Source organism: Patella vulgata, chromosome 2 (assembly GCF_932274485.2).
Source record: "Patella vulgata chromosome 2, xgPatVulg1.2, whole genome shotgun sequence".
Lineage (NCBI taxonomy): Eukaryota > Metazoa > Mollusca > Gastropoda > Patellidae > Patella > Patella vulgata.
In genome coordinates this window covers 84,325,227-84,350,705 of record NC_065880.2, presented here as the reverse complement: position 1 = coordinate 84,350,705, position 25,479 = coordinate 84,325,227, and the positions used below count along the sequence as shown (strand labels likewise).

Here is a 25,479-nt window from a genome sequence, read left to right as displayed (position 1 = left end):
CATTTTAGTCCCAAAATGACCTCTCTCTCTCTCTCTCTCTCTCTTGATAATGACCTAGTTTGTGTCAGTGGACAGTGGACTTAACCCCATTTCTCTCTCTCTCTCTCTCCCCTTCTTCAAGTAACTTGTATTCCATAAAATAGTGTCATGTGTTATATAATGATAGACAGGGTGTTGGGTGGCCGAATGGATTAAAGGTGTGTTCACTACATCATATTGTCTGTCATTGAGTTAAGTCACATAGATTCGATTCCCTGCTTGTACATGACAGGAGTAGGGTCGCCTGTTTAACCTGGTGGGTTTTCTCTGGGTCCTCCGGTTTCCTCCCACAGCTAAAGACCCCTACATGCTTCTCGTGTACCCTGATTATCATTAACACAATTATAGTATGTACACGTCACATCGATTATCATTAACCCGATAATATAGTATGTGCACTTTGTCAGGGCAATACTATATGCCGGAAAACACTGAAAAACAACCGGAAAACACCATGTTATACTGAATACCGGAAAATACCAGAAAAACACTAAATACCGGAAAACACACTAAATACCGCTAAATACCGGAAAACGCCCTAAATAGGAAACTTGAGCCTGGTCCTCAGGAAAACACCGGAAAAGCCTAACCCACTGCTGGTCCTCTGAAAAACACCGGAAAAACCTAACCCTAACCCTAACTCCCCGCAAACAGAGGACCAGGCTCTGGGTTACCTATTTAGGGTGTCTTCTGGTATTTAGTGTGTTTTCCGGTATTTAGTGTTTTTTCCGGTATTTAGTGTTTTTCCGGTACTCAGTATAACATGGTGTTTTCTGGGTGTTTTCCGGTATATAGTCTTGCCGCTTTGTCATTAACAAGGTTACCCCAATTATTAACACGATTCTGTTATTTCAGCGATCCATTCCTGATATTTTCTGGTGGTATGCCGAGAGCTAGTTACGGTGATAAACATACCGTTACCGTGATGCAGGGAGAGAACCACACTGTATTTGATTTTACATCAAGAATTATAGATTTTATTATTTTATCAAGAGCTGATGAAAGCGATACTCCAGATGATCGCTCAGGTACAATATTAATTTGATAAAAACTCCCTTGTCAGTGATGCAGGACGGAGAGGCTGACAAGGAAAGCTGTCTAGTCGTTCGGATGGGACGAAAAACCAATGTCCGTGTACACATTGGCGTGCACGTAAAAGATCCCTTGGCAGTTGGAATTCGATATAAGAGTAGGCCGTAGTGCCGCTGTCCGGGCAAAATTTCCCTCATAGCACACTGTATGGCGTATGCCCGTCTTCATTAGCCCAGGTTAGGAGCAGAACAGTAGGACGTTAAACTCCATTTCATTTCATTTGATAATAATCTTTGAGAGGCATTTAGTAACTGGATAGTGCAATAAACTATAACACATACTTATGGAAAAACAGCTACTTATTCATTTGGGCGACGTTTCGAAGAGAATGTCTACCTGTGATAATCGAGTTGCAAAGTTCAATATCAAGGTTTCCATGGAGGTTTCCATGGAGGTTGCCATGTTTTATTTGAGTGTTTGTGTCAAAGCCTGATTGGTCTCTACTGTTCATGTGTCGGCGATAAAGGTAGATAACGTAGCTATAAGTTCGTGAGTTACAGGAAAATTTAGGGGCTATACTATTTACCGGAAAACACCATGTTATACTGAATACCGGAAAAACACTAAATACCGGAAAACACACTAAATACCAGAAAACACCCTAAATAGATAACCCGCAGAAGGGCTATACTATAAACCTGAAACTAACCCTAACCCAGGCACACAGAGGACCAGGCTCCCGGTTACCTATTTAGGGTGCCAGTCTCTGGGTAACCTATTTAGTGTGTTTTCCGGTATTTAGTGTTTTTCCAGTGTTTTCCGGTATTCAGTATAAAATGGTGTTTTCCGGTATATAGTATTGATGCCAATTTAGCAACGTCTAGATGTTATAAAACTTACGGTCGTTGCTTCAGGAATATGTACCTTTATGTGATTTATAATTTCTATTATGCAGATAATGATGAACCCCACAGTTTAGTTGTATTAGCAGAAGAAGAAATAGTAGCTATAGATCTTGATTCTGTCAACTGGCCGACGTTCAGACTACCATATTTAAACAGCATCCATTCCTCCGCTATCACTTGTTCTCAACATATCGCAAACGTTCCAGATCAGCTATGGCAGAAGATTAATGATGTAGGAGAGGCTCAATTAAAGAACTTTTCACCCAGGGTAAGAGAAATGTCTTCGATCCCTGCATTGGCTGAGAAAGTTCATCCAGATTTTCCGACGTGGTTTCCCCTTGTCAGTGGTGCATAACAGAGGGCCTGACAAGGACAGCTGTCTAGTCCTTCGAACGTCACGAAAAAACCGAGGTCCCGTGTATACATTGAATGCAAGATCCCTTGGCATTTGGAATTCGATATAAGAGCAGCCGGGTAAAATTTCCCTCATAGCACACTGTATGGTGTATGCCCGTCTTCATTAGCCCAGTATAGGAGCAGAACAATAGGACGTTAAACCCCATTTCATTTCAAGAGAAATGTCTAATATAAAATATCAATGTTTAAAAGCTGAAATCACAAACCCCCCAAAAATCCTCGTTCCCCCTTCAGAATTTTTTGAAGGCTTGTCTGAACTGTTTTATTGTATGGGCTAATAAGCCTAGAGGTTGTGTGTTCGATCCCTGCATTCGCAGAAAAAGTTCATCGGGACTTTCCGACGTGGTTTCCCCTTTGTCAGTGGTGCTGGAAGGAGGGCCTGACAAGGACAACTGTCTAGTCATTCGGATGAGATGAGAAACGGAGGTCCCATGTATACATTGGCATGCACGTAAAAGATCCCTTGGAAGTTGGAATTCGATATAAGAGTAGGCGATAGTCCCACTGCCCGGGCAAAATTTCCCTCTTAGCACACTGTATGGCGTATACCCGTATTCATTAACACAGTATAGGAGCAGAACAGTAGGACATTAAACCCCATTTCATTTCACGAGAAATGTTTAATATAAAATATCATTGTTTAAAAGCTGAAATCACAAAACCCCCAAAAATCCACGTTCCCCCTTCAGAATTTTTTGAAGGCTTGTCTGAACTGTTTTATTGTATGGGCTAATAAGCCTAGAGGTTGTGTGTTCGATCCCTGCATTCGCAGAAAAAGTTCATCGGGACTTTCCGACGTGGTTTCCCCTTTGTCAGTGGTGCTGGAAGGAGGGCCTGACAAGGACAACTGTCTAGTCATTCGGATGAGATGAGAAACGGAGGTCCCATGTATACATTGGCATGCACGTAAAAGATCCCTTGGCAGTTGGAATTTGATACAAGAGTAGGCGATAGTCCCACTGCCCGGGCAAAATTTCCCTCTTAATTTCCCTCATAGCACACTGTATGGCGCATGCCCGTCTTCTTTGGCCCAATTGGAGCAGAACAGTAGAACGTTGAAGCCCATTTCACTTCTGTGTTGTGTAATATGTGTATTTGTTTTTGTAGACATGGCCTATTAATGGAGGTAGAAGTTTATCTAAAGATCCAACCAGTAAAGCTATTTTATTAACTGGGTAAGTTGTTTCATTCAATCAGATTACTTGGTCCATAAATAGTTCAAGTTGACATATTGACCACAATTGTCTGACTGGTACAAACACTGTAACCCAGGTATCATTTAATCTTGTGTATCTAGCACTAATTTCTTTCACATTTGTTTAATATCAAATTTTTGTTTAAAAATTCGTAAAAATCATTTAAAATCACCAAAAATCATCTAATTTATACTTGTGTCCAGTTTATTAAAATTGAATGGTCAGCTTTAAACTGGACACAAGTACAAATTAGATGATTTATGGTGATTTTAAACTTTTTTTTACACATTTTTAGTGCTAGATACACAAGATTAAATGATACCTGGGTTACAGTGAAAGCAGCTTGGGATTTCTACCATTTGTAACATAACATTGGGAGATGCTAATTGTAGGCTGGTTGGGAAAGTTTGGGAATTTTCAGTGTCCAAAATGGGCACTTTATATAAATGAGTATTTTGGGGAATACTAACCCTAACCCTTTTTAAAAGGGGTACAAGATAAATTGGATCCAAGTTCAGTCTTCTGAAAAAAGGGTTAGGGTAAGTATTCCCCAAAATACTCATTTATATAACGTGGCCATTTTGGAACAACCCCAACCGGCCTACAATTAGCATCTCCTCATATTATTACCTCCCTTGACACATCAAAAAACAGATACATGATTAAAAGTTCCGGAATTCAATTCTCTCAATTCCTTTCTCTTATAGCACCCCCCAGTTACTTTCTCTCAAACCTGTGAATATTTACGAAAGTTAAAGCTGCAATTTCATATTTTTAAGTTATATTTTTAAAATTGATTAAAATAAAGCCTTAAAATAGATGGTATCTATAAACAGTCCTACCTTGTTAAAGAATAATCTTATTAATCCTATAATTCACTATTGCCAGTTGAGAAATTGGCAAAAATATCATTTTCAACTTTAAATTCAAACGTTTGAAGATAGCTATTCCATGGGGGGGAATAGAAAAACAAGGGAGGTAATTGTGTTATTATTTCTGGGGGTCAAAGGATTTTTAAGAGGGAGAAGAATACCTATAATCGTATAATAGTGAGTTGACAACCTATTGAACGAAAGACATAGAAATAATTATGTTCTGACTTTCTTAGAAAATATGAAATTATCGCTTTAAAAGAAGGATTTTGGGATGCACGATTATCTCGACCAGCAACTGCTATTGGGTGACACAAGCAGTCCATCCTGTCAGGCCCCCTAACAAGATAGTCTGATAAGAAGTGTGAAATAATTGTGGAAATTGAAAGTAGACCCGTCAGATTTGTTTTTAATCTCCCTACTGTGCACTAGATGTTATTATTATGTAACAGTTCTAAATATTAGTAGGGGGATAATATATCCTAAGATTAATATAGCATAGTAGATACTATATCTTCAATGCTTTATGTTAGGAACAGTGGTATAATAATTTATTCAGGAAAGTCCATATTCAGTAAATTATTTTAAAGTTAAGAACACTATCCTCAGGGGTTTGCTGTGAAAGTCCTTGGGGAAAAATTCCAGCGAGGTAGAAAAGTAGCATGTTAAACCCCATTTCATTTTCTGCTGCAGCTGTCTAGTCGTTAGGATGGGACAAAAAACTGAGGTCCCGTGTACACATTGACAGGCACATGAAAGATCCCTTGGCAGTTAGAATTTGATATGAGTAAGCCATAGTGCTGCTGTCAGGGCAAACTTTCCCTCATAGCACACTGTATGGCGTATGCCTGTCTTCATTAGCCCAGTAGGAGTAGAACGTTAAATCACATTTCATTTTCGTTTCTGTTCTGAACTTAGGAATGATGTAGTCCCCATTAAGACGATTTGTGTGGAATTAATCATTATGAGATGTTTGTTTCTCTCTGCAGACATGAAGATGGTACCGTACGATTCTGGGATGCCTCTTCATCCAATCTACGATTATTATATAAATTAACAACCGTTTCATATTTTGATATATCGGCTGGCGATCAGAATTCAGCTGAAGAGGAAGAGGAATGGCCTCCATTCAGAAAGGTTGGAACTTTCGACCCATACAGTGACGATCCTCGTTTGAGTATACAGAAAATCACCCTTTGTCCCCTGAGTGAAACCCTAGTCATTGCCGGCACGGCTGGTCAAGTCATAACTTTCCAGATGGAGCGAGAGGAACGAGAACAGGAAGTTAAATCGACCACTGTCAACATAGTAAGCGATCGTGATAGCTTTGTGTGGAAGGGACACGAAGCTCTCGTACCCAAGGAAGGGGATGTTAAGTTTGCTGCAGGATTTCAACCAATCGCAATGATGCAGCTTTATCCACCAGCAGCTGTCACAGCCCTAGCTTTACATTCAGAATGGCAGATGTAAGTATCCATCTTTTCAAAACCTGCATGGCCCTTTTAAATGTAGAAAGAAAACAAACCATATGTGTTTGTCTCAAAATAAATTTTATTAATTTGTGTAATTTATTTTGTAGAATTGGTGCGGGAACAGCTCATGGTTTTGGGTTATATGATTATGTTCAAAAGAAAGAAATTAGTTCACGATGTACACTTAATCCTACAGGTATATTTCAATACTAAATTTTAACCCTACAAATCTATTTCAGTATTTAATCAGTTTCTTCCCACCGTTGAAATATTAGAATAAAATTGAATCACATGTTAGTCCCGAAAATACCTAGTTTGTGTCTAGAGTGGACATTGAACCTCTATTTATTTGCTATTAAAAACTTGATCTTTTTTTTACAACAGATTTAACAGGAACATCAGAAACGGCCATGTCTAGACGAAAATCTTTAAAGAAATCTTTACGTGAATCATTCCGTCGATTACGCAAGGGCAGGTCTGAACGCAGAGCTAGGGATGCTAAAGCTAAAACGTAAGTACAATAAACTTAGAAATAAAGTACTTATAGGTTGAACACTAACATCAAATATATATGTTTATTACTACCAAGGAGTTCATCTAGTCTTCACTGGCTACAGGGGGTTGCTTCTCAATATATTTTGTCATCTTTCTGAACACATTATGTATAACGGGTGGTTGGATGTCCGAATGGTTAGCATGCACCCGCTGTATCATAAGGTCTGTCATTGAGTCAACTGGTGTGGTTTCGATTCCCTGGTTGTACGTGACAAGGAGTAGGGTTGCCTGTCCAACCTCGTGGGTTTTCTCCGGGTCCTCCAGTTTAATCCCACTGCTAAATAAATCCTAGGGGCAAACAAATTATTGAAATAAAATTGAACCATATGTTAGTCCCGAAATGACCTAGTTTGTGTTGAGTGGATGTTAAACTCTCTCTCTCTCTCTCTCTCTCTCTCTCTCGCTCGCTGTATCATAAGGACTGTCATTGTCTCAAACAGGTTGTAAGTGACGAGGGGCAGGGTCACCTCCAACCTCGTGGGTTTTCTCCGGTTTCCTCCCACTGTCAAAGACTCCTACGTGCAAGCGAGTTATTGAAATAAAATTGAACGGTATGTTAGTCCCGAAATGACCTAGTTTGTGTTTAGTGGACGGTAAACCCCATTTCTGTCTTTCACCTCTGAAAATTAATATTTTATACCGAGGTCCTTTATGCACTTTAGAGAACCCTTGACAGTTGAAATTCAAGTTGACAGTAGGCTGTAGTGCTACTGTCCGGGCAAACTTTCCCTCATAGCATACAGTATGGTGTATGCCTGCCTTCATTGGCCCTGTCAGGCTTTATTTTCTATCTATAGATAGAATTTCTTACACTGAATTTCAATTTTTTTTTTCCAGTGAAACCCAGCATATTGAGCAGGCAGCAGAAACAGCTGAAGGAGCCACAGCAGCACCAGGTACTCCTGAACATAAACCCGTAGAACGTCAAATAGAGGCAAGGAGTAACGAAGATTCCATGTGCTCTATGGTTAGATGTATTTATTTCGCAGACACATTCATCGTTAATGGTAAGTTTATGTGTTCTCCGTATTACTGAGTGGGGGAGTGGGGTGGCTGAATAGTTAGCATGTGCGCGCTGTATCATAAGGTCTGTCATTTAGTCAACTGGCATGGTTTCGATTCCCCGGTTGTATGTGACAAGGAGTAGGATCGCCTGTCCAACCTTGTGGGTTTTCTCCAGGCCCTCAGGTTTCCTCCCACTGCTTAAGACTAACAATATGTGAGTCCCGAAATGACCTAGTTTGTGTCGAGTGGATTTAAACTCTCCCCCCCCCCCCCCCCCCTGTATTACTTAGTATTACTTAGTTATTCGGATGGGACAGAAAACTGAGGTCCCTATATATATACGCTGATAGGTTCTTGTAAGAACCTCGGCAGTTGAAATTTGAAAAAAGAATGTGGAAAAGCCAAATTTCCCTCAAAGCACGCTGCATGGTGTATGCCCTTCAGTAGCCATTTCATAGTTCTCCCTAAAGATTTGTGTAATTGCGATCTTAAAAATATGAACATGTCCAAAATCAGGTACTTGTCAGTTTTGACACACTAGCAGTGAAATTATTTATTAAACATGCAACCGCTAAATCTGCCTATTGCAGGTCTTTCTTTAGGCCTGAAATGTTTTCTAAATTATTAATTAGACATTAATTAACTTATCCAGGCCATAATCAACTCTTGATGGCATTGGATTTCTTTGTTATTAAATAGATTAGAACATATCAGCCATATTTTGATTTAAGCTAAAAATGGAGGAGCGAGACTTGGCTTGGATCAACCAGTACGGTGGTTGAAATTATTGTACACATCTAGTCAAACCTTCAAAGGCTAATATCTTCGCTCGAATAGAGTAATTTGAATGAAATTTTCAAATTACTCATTTTACATTATCTGTTTTCGAACTACATGTATTATAGCAAGAATGACTAGCTCTTTAACTAAATCTTACATGATGTTTGAAGCTTTAATAGACAAATCAATAAAAATGCTTGTACAAAACATTGAAATGACCGATAACATACTAATTTAAAATATTTGTGTTTCAGGTGCTCCACACAATCCATCGTTATGGGTCGGAACAAATGGTGGCCATGTCTACATTTACAATCTTACTGTACCAGCCAGTGATAAACGTTCATCAGATGCTGTCGGATGTCAACTAGCGAAAGAAATTAAATTAAAACATCGGGCACCCGTTATCAGTATGGCTGTTATTGACAGTCGAGCGAGGATTTTACCAGAACCGTTAGAAGTACAGAATGAACGAGCGAAGGCAGCCGATATGGTTGGACCACACAGTGTTATTATTTGCTCAGAGGAACAATTAAAGGTACACTAAGAAATTTTTAAAATGTAATATTGAAATAGAGTTAATTTAGATTTGTTGTCATGTGCAGAACGTGGTTGAGGCAGCAAAGTCAGTCCGTTTTACTGTCCTGGTTATATTTCTGGTGCATAACGCATAAACAATATTTTTGAAACTCTATACACACATTAAGGAATGGTGGATCGCTAACCTGGAGGTACAGTGGTCGATCTCGGCGTTGGCCTAGAAAGTTCACCAGGATTTTCCGGTGTTATCCCCCTCCCTTGTCAGTGGTGTTGGATGTAGGCAACACGTCAGCGTGCATATAAACGTCCTCTTGACAGTTGGAATTCGAAAAAAGAGTAGGTCATAGTGCCGCTGTCTGGGCAAAATTTCCTGCATAGCACACTGTTTGGTGTATGCTTGTCTTCATTAGCCCAGTTGTTGCTGAACATTTAATTTATGCATCAACCTATTGTAGTAGTTGTTCCTTTTGCTTATTAGAAGGGGGACTGGTCACAGTGGCTAAGTGGGTAAGACGCTTGCTTACTAGCCTAGAGGTCGGATGTTCGATCCCAGCATTGGCTGAGAAAGTTCATCCAGATTTTCCGGCGTGGTTTCTGCTTGTCAGTGATGCAGAACGGAGGGCCTGACAAGGACAGCTGTCTAGTCGTTCGGATGGGACTGTTAGCCGAGATCCCGTGTACACATTGACAGTTAGAAGTCGATATAAGGTGGGCTGTAGTGCCGCTGCCCGGGCAAAATTTCCTTCATAGCACACTGTATGGCTTATGCCCGTCTTCATTAGCCCAGTTCGGAGCAAAACAGTAGGACGTTAAACCCCATTTCATTTCATTTGCTTGTTATAAATTTCTCATATTTGATCATTTCCTAGGAAACAAATTTGATTTAAGTTTTGGTGTACACAGATGCTCCCATGAAAACCCTCAAGGCATATTGACTAAAAATTAAGCAGAAAATACTTGTCTGTAAATGATTACAAACAAAATTATTATTTTATTATCTTTTTCAGACATTCACATTACCAGCATTAAAACCAAAATGGAAATCTAAAATCACAGCCCAAGATGGCTCCCGTATTAGAAGAATAGGTTTTGTTAATTTCAGAAGTAAAAGTGGTAAGAATGATTTGAGCTTTTGTAAAGATATTCAGTGGCCTTAAAATAGTAAGTGCAAGGGGACTGCACCACACGTAATTTACACAAAAACCAAATATATTCCTTGGCAAGTATCTGTAGACAAGGGCTGGCAATCGATCCTGTTTCAAGTATCGATTATCGCTGACCATCCCCCGATCAATAATCGATAATATCGGCAAATTATTTTTACTTATAATTGGTTTGAAAACAATCATAACTTGTACATGAATAACTATTATATGGAAATTTTTATGTTGTGTGATATTCTGTATACATGTAGAATTTTTTTTTTGACAATAAAATAATAGCATTCCGTAGCAAAACTAAGGTGTAGAAAGAAACTCGATCAACTTCTTTTGGAAGACAACTGCGACCGCACGCCATATCTTTGTCGCTTATGACCTGAACAGTAATGAGTAAAATGTAGTTATTTCCTCTTCAGACATTTTTTCACAAATTCCTTGATAAAATAATAAAGGGAAAGTACGTGTTTGACTTTGAAACAGAGAAGACGAAAGAAATGAAGAGTTAAAATAAGGGGCAAACCATTCAAAGTTACATGACAAGGAGTGACATGTGACAAGGAGTAGGGTCGCCTGTCCAGCCTCGTGGGTTTTCTCCGGGTCCTCCGGTTTCCTCCTACTGCTAAAAAACCCCTATGCGCAAGCGAATTATTGAAATAAAATTAAATCATATGTTAGTCCCGAAATTACCTAGTTTGTGTCGAGTGGACGTTAAACCCCATTTCTCTCTCTCTCTCTTACAAGTGAAGTACATATAATTTCGCGATAATCAATATTTTAAAACTGTATCGATAATCAATTTTCGACTATCGGCAATATCGACATTTTCCGCCAGCTCTGCTGTACACACGTGTACATGTATTGAATGTTTTATTTTTATTGACTTTATTTCAGCTGATAACTATAGTGAGTTTGATATTGCATGTTTGAGTAACTTGGGTGAAATATTAGTTTATGCTGTAACAACATTACGACAACAGATGCATGTTACTGCCATCCGTAAAGAAGACATCAAGTAAGAATTTATGTATTATAATTACGATTAAACTGTATGAATATGAATTGTTTTAGAAAATTAACAAGGTGACAAGAAAACTTCAAAATAAATTAAAGATTTTCAGATCAGCAAGATCAATTTTGCAATTATGAATTACTGTCTGCGAATCCAATCAATCTACCTTTCTACGGTGAAATGGGTGGGGGGGGGTGGTGGATGGCTGAATGGTTGGCATGTGCGCGTTGTATCATAAGGTCTGTCATTGAGTCAACTGCCGTGGTTTTGATTCCCCGGTTGTACATGACAAGGAGTAGGGTTGTATGTTCAACCTCGTGGGTTTTCTCCGAGTCCTCCGGTTTCCTCCCACTGCTAAAGACCCCTACGCGGCGTACGCGCAAGCAAATTATTGAATTTAAATTGAACCATGTTAGTCCCGAAATGACAAAGTGTCAAGTGGACGTTGAACCCCATTTTTCTCTCTCCGGTGAAATAGAATTGAACAATGTTAGTCGCAAAATGACCTAGTCTGTGTCAAGTGGGCGTTTAAACCCCATTTGTTTCTCTCCGGTGAAATAGAATATGTTAGTCCCAAAATGACCAAGTTTATGTGGAATGGACATTATACCCATTTGTCTCGTGTGATTTGACATTTCAATTTTCAATTTCTGAGTTCTGATATATTTTTTTTTATTGGAGTTTATCAACGATTTGAATGAAATCTGTCGGTTCTAGTATATATTCATTTTCGTAGTGAGATTATAATACTTTGAAGATATTTTCTTTCTACTTTTCAGTGGTATTGCATCATTTATATTTACAAAAGATGGTCAAGCATTTTATCTGAAATCATCATCCGAGTTTGATCGTATTACATTAAGTCCGAGACATGTGACATGTGCTCTTGGTATGTTGGATCTAAAAGAAGGAATGAGACCAGATCCTGACCCAGAAGCAGATAACCCAGCTGACGAGTAAGTTTGATTTCTGTTAAAAAAAAACCCAATAAATAACAAAAAAAAAAAAAAAAAAAAATTCTTTTTTAGGTATAATATTCATCAATCTGATTAAAACACAGAACCTATTTCGTTTTTTTTTTTAAAGTTCAAAATTACGTTTTACTTGTCTTTACTACATTAGAAGACCATGACGGGGGGGTCGGATGGCTGAATGGTTAGCACGTGCGCGCTGTATCGTAAAGTCTGTCATTGAGTCAACTGGCGTGGTTTCGATTCCCCGGTTGTACGTGACAAAGAGTAGGGTTGCCTGTCCAACCTTGTGGGTTTTCTCCGGGTCCTCCGGTTTCCTCCCACTGCTAAAGACCCCTACGCGCAAGTGAATTATGGAAAAAAAATTGAACTACATGTTAGTCCCGAAATGATGGCTTACACTACATGAAGATCTGACTGGTTGTACTGGACGGTCGCATCAGGGATCGTACGAGTTGCTTTTGACCTTATGACGTCAGACATTGATTAATCAGTGTTTCTAGTGGTTTACCCACAGTTCCTTGCTTCTCACGCCAAAAACTCAAGGTAACAGACCGTTTGATTGGCTAATCCCTTACTTCAACCAGAATGCGGATTACATAACTCTTTCCAGATCCTGGTGCAGTAAAGACAAATGAAATGAAATGAAATGGGGTTTAACGTCCTACTGTTCTGCTCCTTTACTGGGCCTGGACAGCGGCACTTCGGCCTACTCTTCTATCGAATTCCAACTGTCAAGGGATCTTTTACGTGCATGCCAATGTGTACACGGGGCCTCGGTTTTTCGTCCCATCCGAACGACTAGACAGCTGTCCTTGTCAGGATCTCCATCCTGCATCACTGACAAGGGGGAACAACGCCGGAAAATCTGGATGGACTTCCCCGGCCAATGCAGGGATCGAACACCCGACCTCCAGGCTAGCGAGCCAGCGTCTTACCCACTTAGCCACATGGTCCCCCAGTAAAGACAAATTGAACTATAAAAATAAAAAAACCGAAATGAGATAGGATCCGTGTTTTAATTGGATTGTTAATATTAAATTATTATAGGCATGATTAATCTCACACGAAATAGTTTTTGATTTTCTTTTAAAGATTCGTAAGATTATGATCACAATATTGAAAATGTAAGGGGGATTACCCTGTAATTAGTGTAATAGATAAATTTACTTTGAGCAATTTGATTACTTTTAATCATGGCTGGGCAAAATACTGCCAACTGCCAAATAAGATGGCAATGTATTTTTGGTACGTGTAGTACTTGAGAATGGTTAAGCGTGTTGTTAAAAACGCCATATATATTTTGAGTTATATTTATTCTAATGAAGTTTGACACGAATAATATATTTATGTATGTGCTTGACAATGTGCTTAGCCTATTTATTCTTCCCATCCATTTCCTAATACCTAACACAATGGACCAGCATATATGTTTATAATAATTTAACTAATAGTTTTAAATTTTAAATATCATTATTTAGTATATACATGGGTCACAATTCTATGGAATACAATTACTGCTTATTACTGAGCAACGTTTCAACTAGGCTTCTCTAGTCTTTAGTTGCAAGGCTTCCGTCAAAAGGGGAAACCTAGTAACTCACTTTTTTTTTTTATCAAAATTGAGTTAGGACCAAATTTGTAGTTACTAGGGTATGTGCTTCCTGTTGTTGTACTAGATCTTCCGATCTTTTATTTTGTAAGCAGTTACACCCATGACACAACCTAGCAACTTCCTTCATTTGCCTAGAATATCATAGCAAAACCTTGTAACTTAATAGTGAAATCACTGGGGTTTAATATTCATTCATTACGTTTTACTTTGTTTTCTCAAAATAAGAAAAAAGTGAGTTACTAGGTTTTGCCTTTTGACGGGAGAACGTCTCTCAGTAATATGCAGTAATTGTATTCCATGGAATTGTGACCTGTATATTCCAGTTCAATTACTAAATGCCATTGAAACAATTTAGAAATTACTAAATACCATTGAAACAATGTATCATTATTTAGGCCTGTATCAGTTTCTTTATATTCATGATCGGTATTTGAGCTTGCTGCTTTTGCATTGAAAATTAGACATTACCATGTCCCAAAGCATTTCTTCCAGAATATAATGCTTTTTTTGTAAGTTTGGAAAATTATTGTGGAAGCCTAAATAGAATAAAATTACATGTAAAAACAGAACATGGAATTATTTCTATCGTTAAAATTTTTTTGAATAATAAATGTAGCCTACTAATGTCTAACATATTGATCAACTGTCGACTAACCAACAAGTGCATGATTAAAACACAGATCCTATTTCGTTTTGTTTTTATAACTCAAAATTTCGTTTACTTGTCTTTACTACACTAGGATCTGGAAGAGTTGTTATATTACCGGCGTTTTGAAGTGAGGGATAAGCCAATGAAACAGTCTGTTACGGCGACTTCTTGGCGTGCCATGCACGGAGCTCTGGGTAAACCACTAGATACGCCAACGCTGATCGATAAATCAGTGTCTGATGTCATAGGGCCAAAAGCCACTCATATTACCCCTGACACGACCTTCGAGTACAACTTGTCAGATCTTCATGTAGTGTAGGCCATCAAAAGTATAAAATGAAAAGAAATATAGATCTGTATTTTAATCGGCTTGAACCAACAAGTGTATGATTAACTGTAGACTACCCGATACTAATCCAATGCATGACTGTAGTTGGTAGCGTAGATGTAGTCGTAGCGTCTTTCTAATATTTATATTGATCAGGAACGATGCTAATTACAGCACGGCAGATATAACGATAGGATTAGCAGACGACAGTCAACATAACGATTCACGAGGAGATACCACCGGAGATATTACAGTGGACAGTATACGAGACCTAGCGTAAGTTGAATCCCAGGTTCATCTTCAACATGTGATATTATTAATTTACAGATATTGTACAGACTTCAAATCGGACATAAGCTGTCCAATTTTACTTGATTGTCTTTGCTCAATCAAAAGTTATAGTCAAGAGTATGTTTGTGGGTAACGTGTCCCCTCAAATACACGTAAGGAGCATTAGTTTAATTAAGCGCTATACACCTTGCTCTATCCACGCATCCAAAATGCTTTTTTTTTAGAAAACTGTACATTTGAGCTTATTATATCCAATTATTTGAAGCTAGTGGAACCTGCCAAGTGCTGGAATAATTGCTACAGCTAATAAGAGTAAATTATGAGTGCTCGGTGCTATGTTCATTTAGTTTTGACAACTTTTTAAGTTGTTTATTGCAATTTTTATATGCTAATTAAGGTCTTCGTCACTGCTAAAAGACCCCTACGCGCAAGCGAATTATTGAAACAAAATTGAACCATATGTTAGTCCCAAAATGACCTAGTTTGTGTCAAGTGTAGTTAAACCCCATTTCTCTCTCTCTCTCTCTTCACATAAGACTATATATCCTCAACACATAGTTATTTGTTACTCAATATAAATTATATTATGCATGTTTATATATTTATAATATGGTGTAGGTATGATATATTAAATATACCCTGGTAAATTGAAATATTTATATGATCTGGTATAGGTATGATGTATATCTATTAAACATACTCTGGTTATAATAAAAATTAATATAAACACATATCGATGAAACCTGGTATATATTAGATATACCCAGATAAATTTAAATATACACACAGCATGTCTGGTTAAACTAAAGTCGTAGATTTTGTCCCTGGAACACCTAGCCGGTTGGGGGGGGGGGGGGTTGGATGGCTGAATGGTTAGCTTGCGCGCGCTGTATCATAAAGTCTGTTATTGAGTCGACTGGCGTGGTTTTGAATCCCCCGGTTGTACGTGGCAAGGAGTAGGGGCGCCTGTCCAACCTCGTGGGTTTCCTCCGGGACCTCCGGTTTCCTCTCACTGCTAAAGACCCCTACGCGCAAGCAAATTATTGAAATAAAATTAAACCATGTGTTAGTCCCGAAATGACCTAATTTGTGTTAAGTGGACATTAAACCCCATTTCTCTCTCTCTCTCACCTTGCAGTTTAAGATACATTATGTAAGAATTAAATCTGCCAATTGCAGGACTTTATTTTGATCTCAAATTTTATGGAAATTTATCACGTGGCAAGCCAATAATCGACTCTCTAGACTATCGGATGGTCGCAATTTTCATTAGATTGAAACAGGATCACCATTTAATTTAAAACTGGATAAAAGAGACTTTCTTTATTACCTTAAAAATGGTACTTGACAATCAAGACTATATTTTGAATGCTTCAAAGTCTGATAACTCTGTTCAGAAACAAGTAATTTGACTGAAATTCTTCATTGTCTACATTTAAACATGCATCATGCAAGAGCAAAATCTGCTTATTACAGGTCTTTCTTTAGGCCGGAAATGTTATCTAAATTATCAATTAGACATTAATTAACTTATCCAGACCATAATAAACTCTCAATGTCAAGGCTAGCCTTCGATGTTGGCTGGATTAGATTCCTATATGCCGCTTAACACCCATTGATAATTAAATCAAAACAGTGGATAATCGAGACTATGGTGTTTATATTAATGATTTTAGTAATGATGACCGAGACTATGCGAAAATTTCACCCGCTTTGTTCTTGGCTCATAGTGGATCAATTTGACTGAAATTATCAGCAAATTACCTTTACACTATCTAGTTTTTAACTATTATAGCGAGAACTGCCATCTCTTTATCTTATCTCCCATAATGTATCTTTAAACTATTATATTGAGAACTGTCAGCTTTGTATCTTAATCTTACATAATGCATCTTTAAGATTAACGATCTTTCCACCTCTCAAAATATCAGAACCACCAAGAAAGAGTCTGATTGATGAAATGGTAAACTTTGTCCCAATAAAAATTCCTAAGGACCTAGTCGTTCGGTTTGTCCGAAAAAAAAATTGGGTCCTGTGTATACATTGGTGTGCACGTAAAAGATCCCTTGGCAGTTGGAATTCGATATAAGAGTAGGCCATAGTGAGGCTGCCTGGGGAAAATTTCCTTCATAGCTCACTGTATGGCGTATGCCCGTCTTCATTAAACCAGTCGGAGCAGAACAGTAGGTCGTTAAACCCCATTTCATTTTCAATAAATGATTTACATGTTACTCTTCAAGTAAATAAAAGATTTTTTTTCTTATTTTAAATTGCAATTTCAGTGCCGAGGGCGAAGACACAATTACAAACATGGTTACGAATGCCAGCAATGCCGCAGCAAACGAATCGTCCAACGTCATTCAAAGTGTAACGACATATTCATCTACTGTCATGTCGACCATGGAGTCTAGTGTGACGTCAAGTGTCCGCGAAGTGACGACATCATTCTCACGACATCAATCTAGTGATGTGCAGGAAACGACGAGTGGAGGAGATAGCGGAGGAGGAGGCAATGATGGGGGCAGTGGAGATACGGGGGGAGGAGGTAAGAAAAGTGAAGACCGTCGGTCATTATAGACAAAATTAAGAAATTTATTAATACTTGTTTCAAATTTTCACACCACTAATTTATACATATTAAAAATGCTTAAGGCCAGATCTAACTTTACTCTTTATGCATATTTTCTGGCTGTTGGAAACATTTTCTATTTTCAAGGGCATTTGATTTCTTGATTTTATCTGTAGATGTTTTGACGGTTTTTCAGTACAAAGATTTGACAATATCTAAGCTAAGATGAGATGAGAAATCTTTAATGAAAAATAAACATGTCATAATGTGTACAATGAACATAATACCCATTATTCATAATTAAAATACAGATGTTGGCGTACCATTATTTCAAATAATCGTACGGGCAATGTGCCAATGGTACGTTATTTATACTAGTGACATATTGGACTTGTGTGACTTATTTCACTGTAAAAGCATGTGCGAAGTGTCTGTATTTTAAGTCGTTTAATGGTCTCGAGCTTAAGACATTGCGTAAAATATTGTAAAAACAATTGGGCCTCACAGCCCTCTTGTTGTTGCAATATATTACTTAATGTCTCGCTCTCGACCATCAAACAATACTTATTGATTACCGTTGACACTGATTATTTCCTATTAAACCTTGTCAGCATTTCACAAGGAATATGGCATAAAAGTTCATATGTTTGCATTGGATCTGTTTATTTTTACTAAGGATTTTTCATAATAGATTTCTGTTAAGTTTCTGATTTTGATTGGGCACTATTTGGACCATTCCATTTAACATCACCTTGATGGCTGGGAATGCCACCTTTTGAAATGATGATCTTTAAAAATATTCTGTATGTTTTACATGCATTATTTAGCTAGAAAAATATACATATTTTGTTTGGGGGATGGAGGTGTTAGATCTATAAGAAGTAGAATTCTCACCTGTCCAGCTAATTTAAAATGAAATGAGCCGGACTACATTTCTCTGTCTGGCTTATCTTGTTTTACTTCAATCTGTTTTACATTTTCCCAATTTCTCACTATCATATTTCATTTCATATTTACTGCACACTTCATAAAGTTTCCCAATCCCAATCTTATTTATGCGTCATCTCCGGTTTTACGAAGTGGACAGTGTATCGTTTGGTTGTTGAATCTTTCCATTTTAATATGCTTAATGTTTCTAATTATATGAGAAAAACTTTTATCTGAATTAATTTGAGTATTAATGCCGTTATCAAGAATGGCTAATTACACTATACTGTCACGGTAATGCTTAATGTAGATGTCGTACACATTGGCGTGCACCTGAAAGATCCCATGACAGTTGGAGTTAGATATAAGAGTAGGCCGTAGTGCTGCTGTACGGGCAAAATTTCCCTCATAGCACATTGTATGGCATTCCTCCCACTGCTAAAGACTCCTATGCGCAAGCAAATTGAAATAAAATTAAACCATATGTTAGTCCCGAAATGACCTAGTTTGTGTCGAGTGGACGTTAAACCCCAAGTGTAATTTTATAGATAATGCTTTAAAAAAAAAAATTGATTAACTTTAAAATCAAATATCAAGTTTTGGCAGGATTAAATTCGACAAAGATATAAATTTTTCTCATTTGAGCTTGGCACTGTTTTATTTGTATTAGTTGCTTCTTGTGCACTTGGCTTTAATTTGGTCGCTATGGTTTCCTCCCTTTTAGAACCCAACCTGAAAAATATTGATGATGATACAAAAGCCACGGTTACCAAGACGATAGAGGTGAGCTGATTTAATGCCCCCTGTAAACCTTTGTTACGTTTTCATGGCGCTTTTATTCATGTGTTTTCGTTGTTTAATTTTAGTTGCATTGCTTTATAAATTTGAGTATGGTATTTGATGTTTGCGTTGATAAAGATAAAGAGAAATAACTCTAAAAATTGCAGGGGGGGGGTGGGGGTATGGCCGAATGGTTAGCATGTGTGCGCTGTACATGTATCTTAAGGTCTGTTATTAAGTCAACTGGCGAAATTTCGATTACCCGGTTGTACATGACAGGGAGTAGGGTCGTCTGTCCAACCTCGTGGGTTTTCTCTGGTTTCTTCCCACTGCTAAAGACCCCTACGCTCAAGTGAATTATTGAAATCAAATTGCACCATGTTATTCCCGAAATGACCTAGTTTGTCGAGTGGACGTTAAATCTCATTTCTCTTTCTCTAAAAATTGCTTTATCTTTTTTTTTTTTTTGCACAAAATATGTATTCAGGCCATCTGAATGGGATTGGGGAATTGGTTTCGCCTATGTAAAACCCCTTAAGAGGTGGTGTCTTGTATAAGAAATCAAGGAACAGTAGTTTGACACAGTTGACATTGAATAAAAACTTAGGACAGTACACCCCATTTCCATTTCATTTGTGTCCATTTTCATTCATACCATTTTCCATCCTTTGCATTGATTATTCATGTTTCATTGATTATTCATGTTTTACAATCTGATTAAAACACTGATCCTATTTTGTTTAGTTCTTACAGTTCAAAATTTTGTTTTATTTGTCTTCGCTACACTAGAATCTGGAAGAGTTGTTATATAACAGTCGTTCTGGATGGCGTGAGGGATTGGCCAATGAAACCATCTGTTATGGTGATTTCTTGGCGTGCAATGCACGAAACTATGGGTAAACCACTAGAAACGTTGGTGTTGATTGAATAATCAATGTCTGACGTCATAAGCAAAGGCTGCTCGTATGGCTCCTGAGGTGATCTTCCAGTGCAACTGGTCAGATCTTCATGTAGTGTAGGCCATCGGAAATATATATAAAAAAAAAAAAAACGAAATATAGATCTGTATTTTAAACAGATTGGGGTTCATACAGGGTTAGGAGAGCAGTCATCATTTGAAACAGCCAGTGAAAATGAAGCTATTAAAGTGTTCACCGAAATATTGTATAAATCTTCCAGAAAGGGTTAGGGTTGTGTGGGGTTCACGGTGGCTAAGTAGGTGAGACGCTGGCTCGTTAGCCTGGAGGTCAGGTGTTCGCTCCCTGCATTGGCCGAGAAAGTTCATCCAGATCTCCCGGCGTGGTTCCCTCTTGTCAGTGATGCAGGAAGGAGGGCCTGACAAGGACAGCTGTGTAGTCGATCGATTGGGATGAAAAACCGAGGTCCTGTGTACACATTGGCGTGCACGTAAACAATCCCTTGACAGTCGGAATTCGACACAAGAGTAGGCCGTAGTGCCGCTGTCCGGCATAGCACACTGTATAGTAGATGCCCGTCTTCATTAACCCAGTTTGGAGTAAGACGTTAAACCCCATTTTATTTCGTTAGGGTTGTGATGGGCTGTGTGTTTACATTTGATGTTACTGATTGCATCTCCATTTTCATTGGGGGGGTTGAATGGTTGGCGTGCGTGCGCTGTATCATAAAGTCTGTCATTGAGTCGACTGGCGTGGTTTCGAATCCCCGGTTGTATGTGGCAAGGATTAGGGGCGCCTGTCCAACCTCGTGGGTTTTCTCCGGGTCCTCCGGTTTCCTCCCACTGCTAAAGACCCCTACGCGCAAGCGAATTATTGTAATAAAATTAAACCATATGTTAGTCCCGAAATGACCTAGTTTGTGTCGAGTGGACGTTAAACCCCATTTCTCTCTCTCCATTTTCATTGGCTGTCGCCATATGATGACATTCCTAGACCAAAGTTTCATTTTCTTTGGTTAGTAGTTCATAATTCATACAATTATTTTGTGATTGGTTTTGTTTAAAGGGTTACCGTTTGTTTTTTTTTCTTCTCTCGGAAAGGTTTCCTAGGTAACTGGTGGTTTTGTTTGAAAGGTTTCCTAGGAAACTGGTGGCTCTGTCTAATGATAACGTGACAGTATAACTCCTTTTCCTTTCAGCTATTTTGATACTTTAACAATACTGACCTTCCCAAATGCTTTTTATACGCCCACATTTTCATGTGGACGTGTATTGTCGTCGCCTCTGTCTGTCCGTCCACAATTTGTTTGTGGACACTCTACAGGTCACAATTCTTATCCGATTTTGACGAAACTTGAAATATAGGTTTATCTCCAAAAGATCTCGGCTGCTTTCGATATTGGCATGTATCGGATCGAAACTTCATGGATTATGGCCCCTGTTTGTATGAAAAATCACGTTTGTGGACCCTATAGAGGTCACAATTTTTATCCGATTTTGTTGAAACTTGAAATGTAGGTTTATAACGTAAAGATTTCGGTTCCTTTCGATTTTCCTGAATTATCTCCCCTGATTGTACGAAAAATCGTGTTTTTAGCTTGTGGACCCTATAGAGGTCATAATTTTTATCCAATTTAAAAAAAACTTATTATATCACCGTTACACCCTAAGGACAGCTGAGTTCGAATTTCGTGAAAATCGACCCAAAATTGACAGACAAAATGGCTGCCGTTCGTTCTCAAATAGCGTAAAAATATGGTATATCAAGGTTGTGGACCCTATAGAGGTCATAATTTTTATCCGATTTAAAAACGTTTTAGTATATGACCGTTACACCCCAAGGACAGCTGCGTTTGAATTTCGTGAAAATCGTACCAAAACTGACAGACAAAATGGCCACCCCTCGTTCTCAAATAGCGAAAAAATATGGTATATCAAGGTTGTGGACCCTATAGAGGTCACAATTTATATCTGATTTTCTTGAAACTTGAAATGTTAGTTTATAACCCAAAGATTACGTTTCCTTTCGATATTTGCGCATATCGAATTGTAATTTCCTGAATTATGGCCCTTTGATTGTACGAAAAATCACTTTCTTTTTTGCATGTTCTCTATCCATCTCTCGAAAATGTGGGCGTATCCTGCCTGGCAGCCGCTGGTATATTTTAGCAATACAGATTCGATTGGTCAGTAACCTCGTTGATTTGAACACTGTTTACAATTTAATTTATAAATCTTTTGTTTTTTCTTTTTACAGACGACTGAAGTAACGGAGAAAATAACGGACCTTAAATTATCCGAAGAAAAGAAGATCATGAACAATGGTGACCCGGTCAAAACTGTTTTAACGGAGAATTAAAATTATGTTTGATCGGCCAATAATTGCCAGTATTGAAAACTCCAGAAATATGTCAGGATTCGTTTTAAATCTATGAATTAATTTTGCGAATTTTCACTTTATTTAACTATAGTGCAACAACTATTGTGTTTAAATATACTTTCCAGTGCTCAGTAATATTTTAAAACTTAAAATTTTTAACCGACATTGTGATTGCGATTAATTCGTTCATGTTTGCGATGTCTTCTGAATGTGCTTACCCGTTCGTTCTGCCTTTTGGTATTGAAAACGTAATATATGTTTAAATATATATAGCAAGGTGAAGGCCTTTGAAGTTTTTCTGGCCTATGGCTCATTTGTCGATTCATCAAATCTATAGATTACGGTTTATAGACAGAAAAATCTGTAAAAAAATGTAGAAATTTGCTACATCAAGAAATAGCGTATTAAGTATTTTTGACACAAATAGTTTTCCATATGATTTGATTATTCGACTTGCGCATCTGTTTACTCAATTTATGTAATCTTGGAGTTATCTCCCTTAGTGCAATGAAACTTAGAATTAGTGCATTCATGTCAATCATCATATACTCATCATCTCATTGGTTCATTTTTAAAAAGGGGGCGGGGTCATTTGTTTTTGTTTGTGTGTTACGTTTAAAATCATGAGTCGATTATACAGTGATGTTCATTGGTCAGATGAGAATTGTCATATTTTTTTTTTTAAAATATGGAGGCTAAATTTTAAATTATATTTTTTTTTGTGCATGTCTTTTAAAAATACCAACCAAACCCATAATTAAATGATTTTATATTTTTAATTAGGACATGTCTGATTTTGTATTTAAACTGGAAGTTCCCTGGGCTGCTTAATTCGTTCATTTAGTTTGTCAGAGAAAAGTGCACCCAAATTGGCTTGAAACATTTCCTAATGATTTCTGCTTTCATTCACTGCGGGGTTGTACATTGTAGAAGGTGTCGACAGTGATAAAGAGGCGTGTTCAGTTAGTAGCCTAACGGTTGATTGAGACCCTTGTATTTTTAGTATTTAGTGTTTTTGTAAATTGTATGCAAATATAATTGTGATGTAGGGACTCTTCAAATCATTCTTGCATTTTATTTTATCGAATTGGGGGACTTATTCATAAAATTTTATACTAAAATGTTGTAAGAAAGCTGCATTTTCATTGGCCGAAAGCTAAAATTTGTACTAGGATTTTTGATTCTCAGCCAATGAAATTATTGAATTCTTAATGTTAGAAGATTTTTTTGAATAACTCCCCTGTCATTATATCTTGGGGTTGTATGTTAAAGTTATTTTGGAGTGATTTATGTTGGATTATGAGATTACAGAAACACAACTAACATCAATTTAATTCTTTAAATAACAGGTCACATCTTCAAGTTAATGATAAATATCCATCTAGTCGGCCTATTTATACATATTTTGGCTTACACCTAATTAATAATCAGAAGAAATAAATTAGAAGCACGATGTCAAGGCTAGCCTTCGATGTTGGCTGGATTAGATTCCTATATGCCGCTAACGGCCGTTGATAATTAAATCAGAAAAAGTGGATAATCGAGACTATGCTGTTTATATTAATGATTTTAGTAATGATGACCGAGACTATGCAAAAATTTCACCCGCTTCTTTCTCGGCTCATAGTGGATCAATTTGACTGAAATTTTCAGCAAATTACCTTTACACTATCTAGTTTTTAACTATTATAGCGAGAACTGCCATCTCTTTATCTTATCTCCCATAATGTATCTTTAAGTGGGTGAAAGCCAAAATATGTATAAATATTCTGACTAGATGGATATTTATCATTTATTAAAACGTGACCTGTATATGTTATGAAACGTGGTCGTCGTTATTAAATAATAGAGAAGTAGTTATATCCATATATACCTTGTGTTTTGTTATGAATAAATTTAATTACAGTATGTGGGAATGAATATAATTTAGTTAATTGTCTTTATATCAATTTTGCATTCCATATCCCAGATCTGAACTCAGATCACTCCAAAACAAATTTACAAGTTCTGCAACTCAGTTTTATTTTCATCCATTTGAGAAAAACAGACTAAACAATTTTTGCATTTATTACATGAAAACATTACACTTAAAAGATTGAGACAAAAAAAAACCCAAACATCATCCATTGTATTATTGAGAAAAAAAAATCCCTTTGTATTTATGATCTTGAAACTTTTACTTGTGGATTTAAAACTTCTGTGATTCCGTTAAATTTTGAATCTGATTCCGTTAAATTTTGAATCTGATTCCGTTAAATTTTAAACCAACAGGTACAGGTTTTCTTGTAAAGTATATATTTTATGGAGAAACAAATCAGCCAAAATGTTGTTTCTTTTGAGGTAATATATTAGGCATTTTGACAGCGATGTTTCTCCATAAAAACAAACTTTGACTTTTGACACAGTTCATATTGTTCTTTAGTACAGGGAAAAGATTAAATTATGGAAATATATAACAAAATATTTATTATGTCGGCATTACTATTTATTAAGTTCAGCTCAAAAAAGAAATAAATTTCATATTTTCATGTAGTCAGTGAAATCCATGCTCAATTTGTGTTTAATTTTTTTTTTTTTGTTTCGTGTCCCAGCTTTTTGAGGCCTTAATGTATGCTTTTTAAATCAGTGTGTTGTCAGAAAATCATCAATGCATTGTTTTTGTCAAGTTTTGTTCATGTCATGAAAAAAAAAAAAATGTTTCTAAAAACACAGATTTATCAAATCATTTTAAAAAACTTTTTATTCATCTTTTATAAGTTCACACAATTTTTATGATATGAACATCGCAATAAAATTTTATGTGTACGGTCATATCTGGTTTTCTTTTGTCTTGAGGGGGGTTGGATGGCCAAATGGTTAGTGCATGCACGCTGTATCATACCATAAGGTGGTCTGTCATCGAGTCAACTGGTTTGGTATCGATTATCCGGTTGTGCGTGACTTGGAGTAGTGTAGCCTGTCCAACCTCGTGGGTTTTCCCCTGGTCCTCCGGTTTCCTTATCGAGTGGACTTAAACCCCATTTATCTCACTCCCCTCTGGTTTCCTCCCACTGCTAAAAACCCCTATGTTA

The 25,479-nt window shown here is 37.4% G+C and overlaps 1 protein-coding gene across 4 annotated transcripts in view; it reads left to right on the top strand.

Annotated features, from left to right (window-relative positions):
- Positions 1 to 25,219, top strand: part of LOC126812083 (lethal(2) giant larvae protein homolog 1) — a 56,566-nt gene extending 31,347 nt beyond the window's left edge. The window contains exons 9-23 of one of the 4 annotated variants that reach the window (XM_050538264.2): positions 895 to 1,067; positions 2,027 to 2,244; positions 3,501 to 3,568; positions 5,451 to 5,927; positions 6,041 to 6,129; positions 6,318 to 6,444; positions 7,326 to 7,495; positions 8,528 to 8,811; positions 9,821 to 9,926; positions 10,865 to 10,985; positions 11,762 to 11,938; positions 14,720 to 14,821; positions 17,119 to 17,381; positions 19,057 to 19,115; positions 22,286 to 25,219. In XM_050538264.2, coding sequence (XP_050394221.1) covers positions 895 to 1,067; positions 2,027 to 2,244; positions 3,501 to 3,568; positions 5,451 to 5,927; positions 6,041 to 6,129; positions 6,318 to 6,444; positions 7,326 to 7,495; positions 8,528 to 8,811; positions 9,821 to 9,926; positions 10,865 to 10,985; positions 11,762 to 11,938; positions 14,720 to 14,821; positions 17,119 to 17,381; positions 19,057 to 19,115; positions 22,286 to 22,387 — 2,536 coding nt within the window. In that variant the 3' untranslated portion in view covers positions 22,388 to 25,219. Of the gene's footprint in view, positions 1 to 894; positions 1,068 to 2,026; positions 2,245 to 3,500; positions 3,569 to 5,450; positions 5,928 to 6,040; positions 6,130 to 6,317; positions 6,445 to 7,325; positions 7,496 to 8,527; positions 8,812 to 9,820; positions 9,927 to 10,864; positions 10,986 to 11,761; positions 11,939 to 14,701; positions 14,822 to 17,118; positions 17,382 to 19,056; positions 19,116 to 22,285 lie in introns of all 4 variants that reach the window. The other 3 variants (XM_050538263.2, XM_050538266.2, XM_050538267.2) reach the window with 3 other exon arrangements.
- Positions 25,220 to 25,479: the final 260 nt, after the last annotated feature.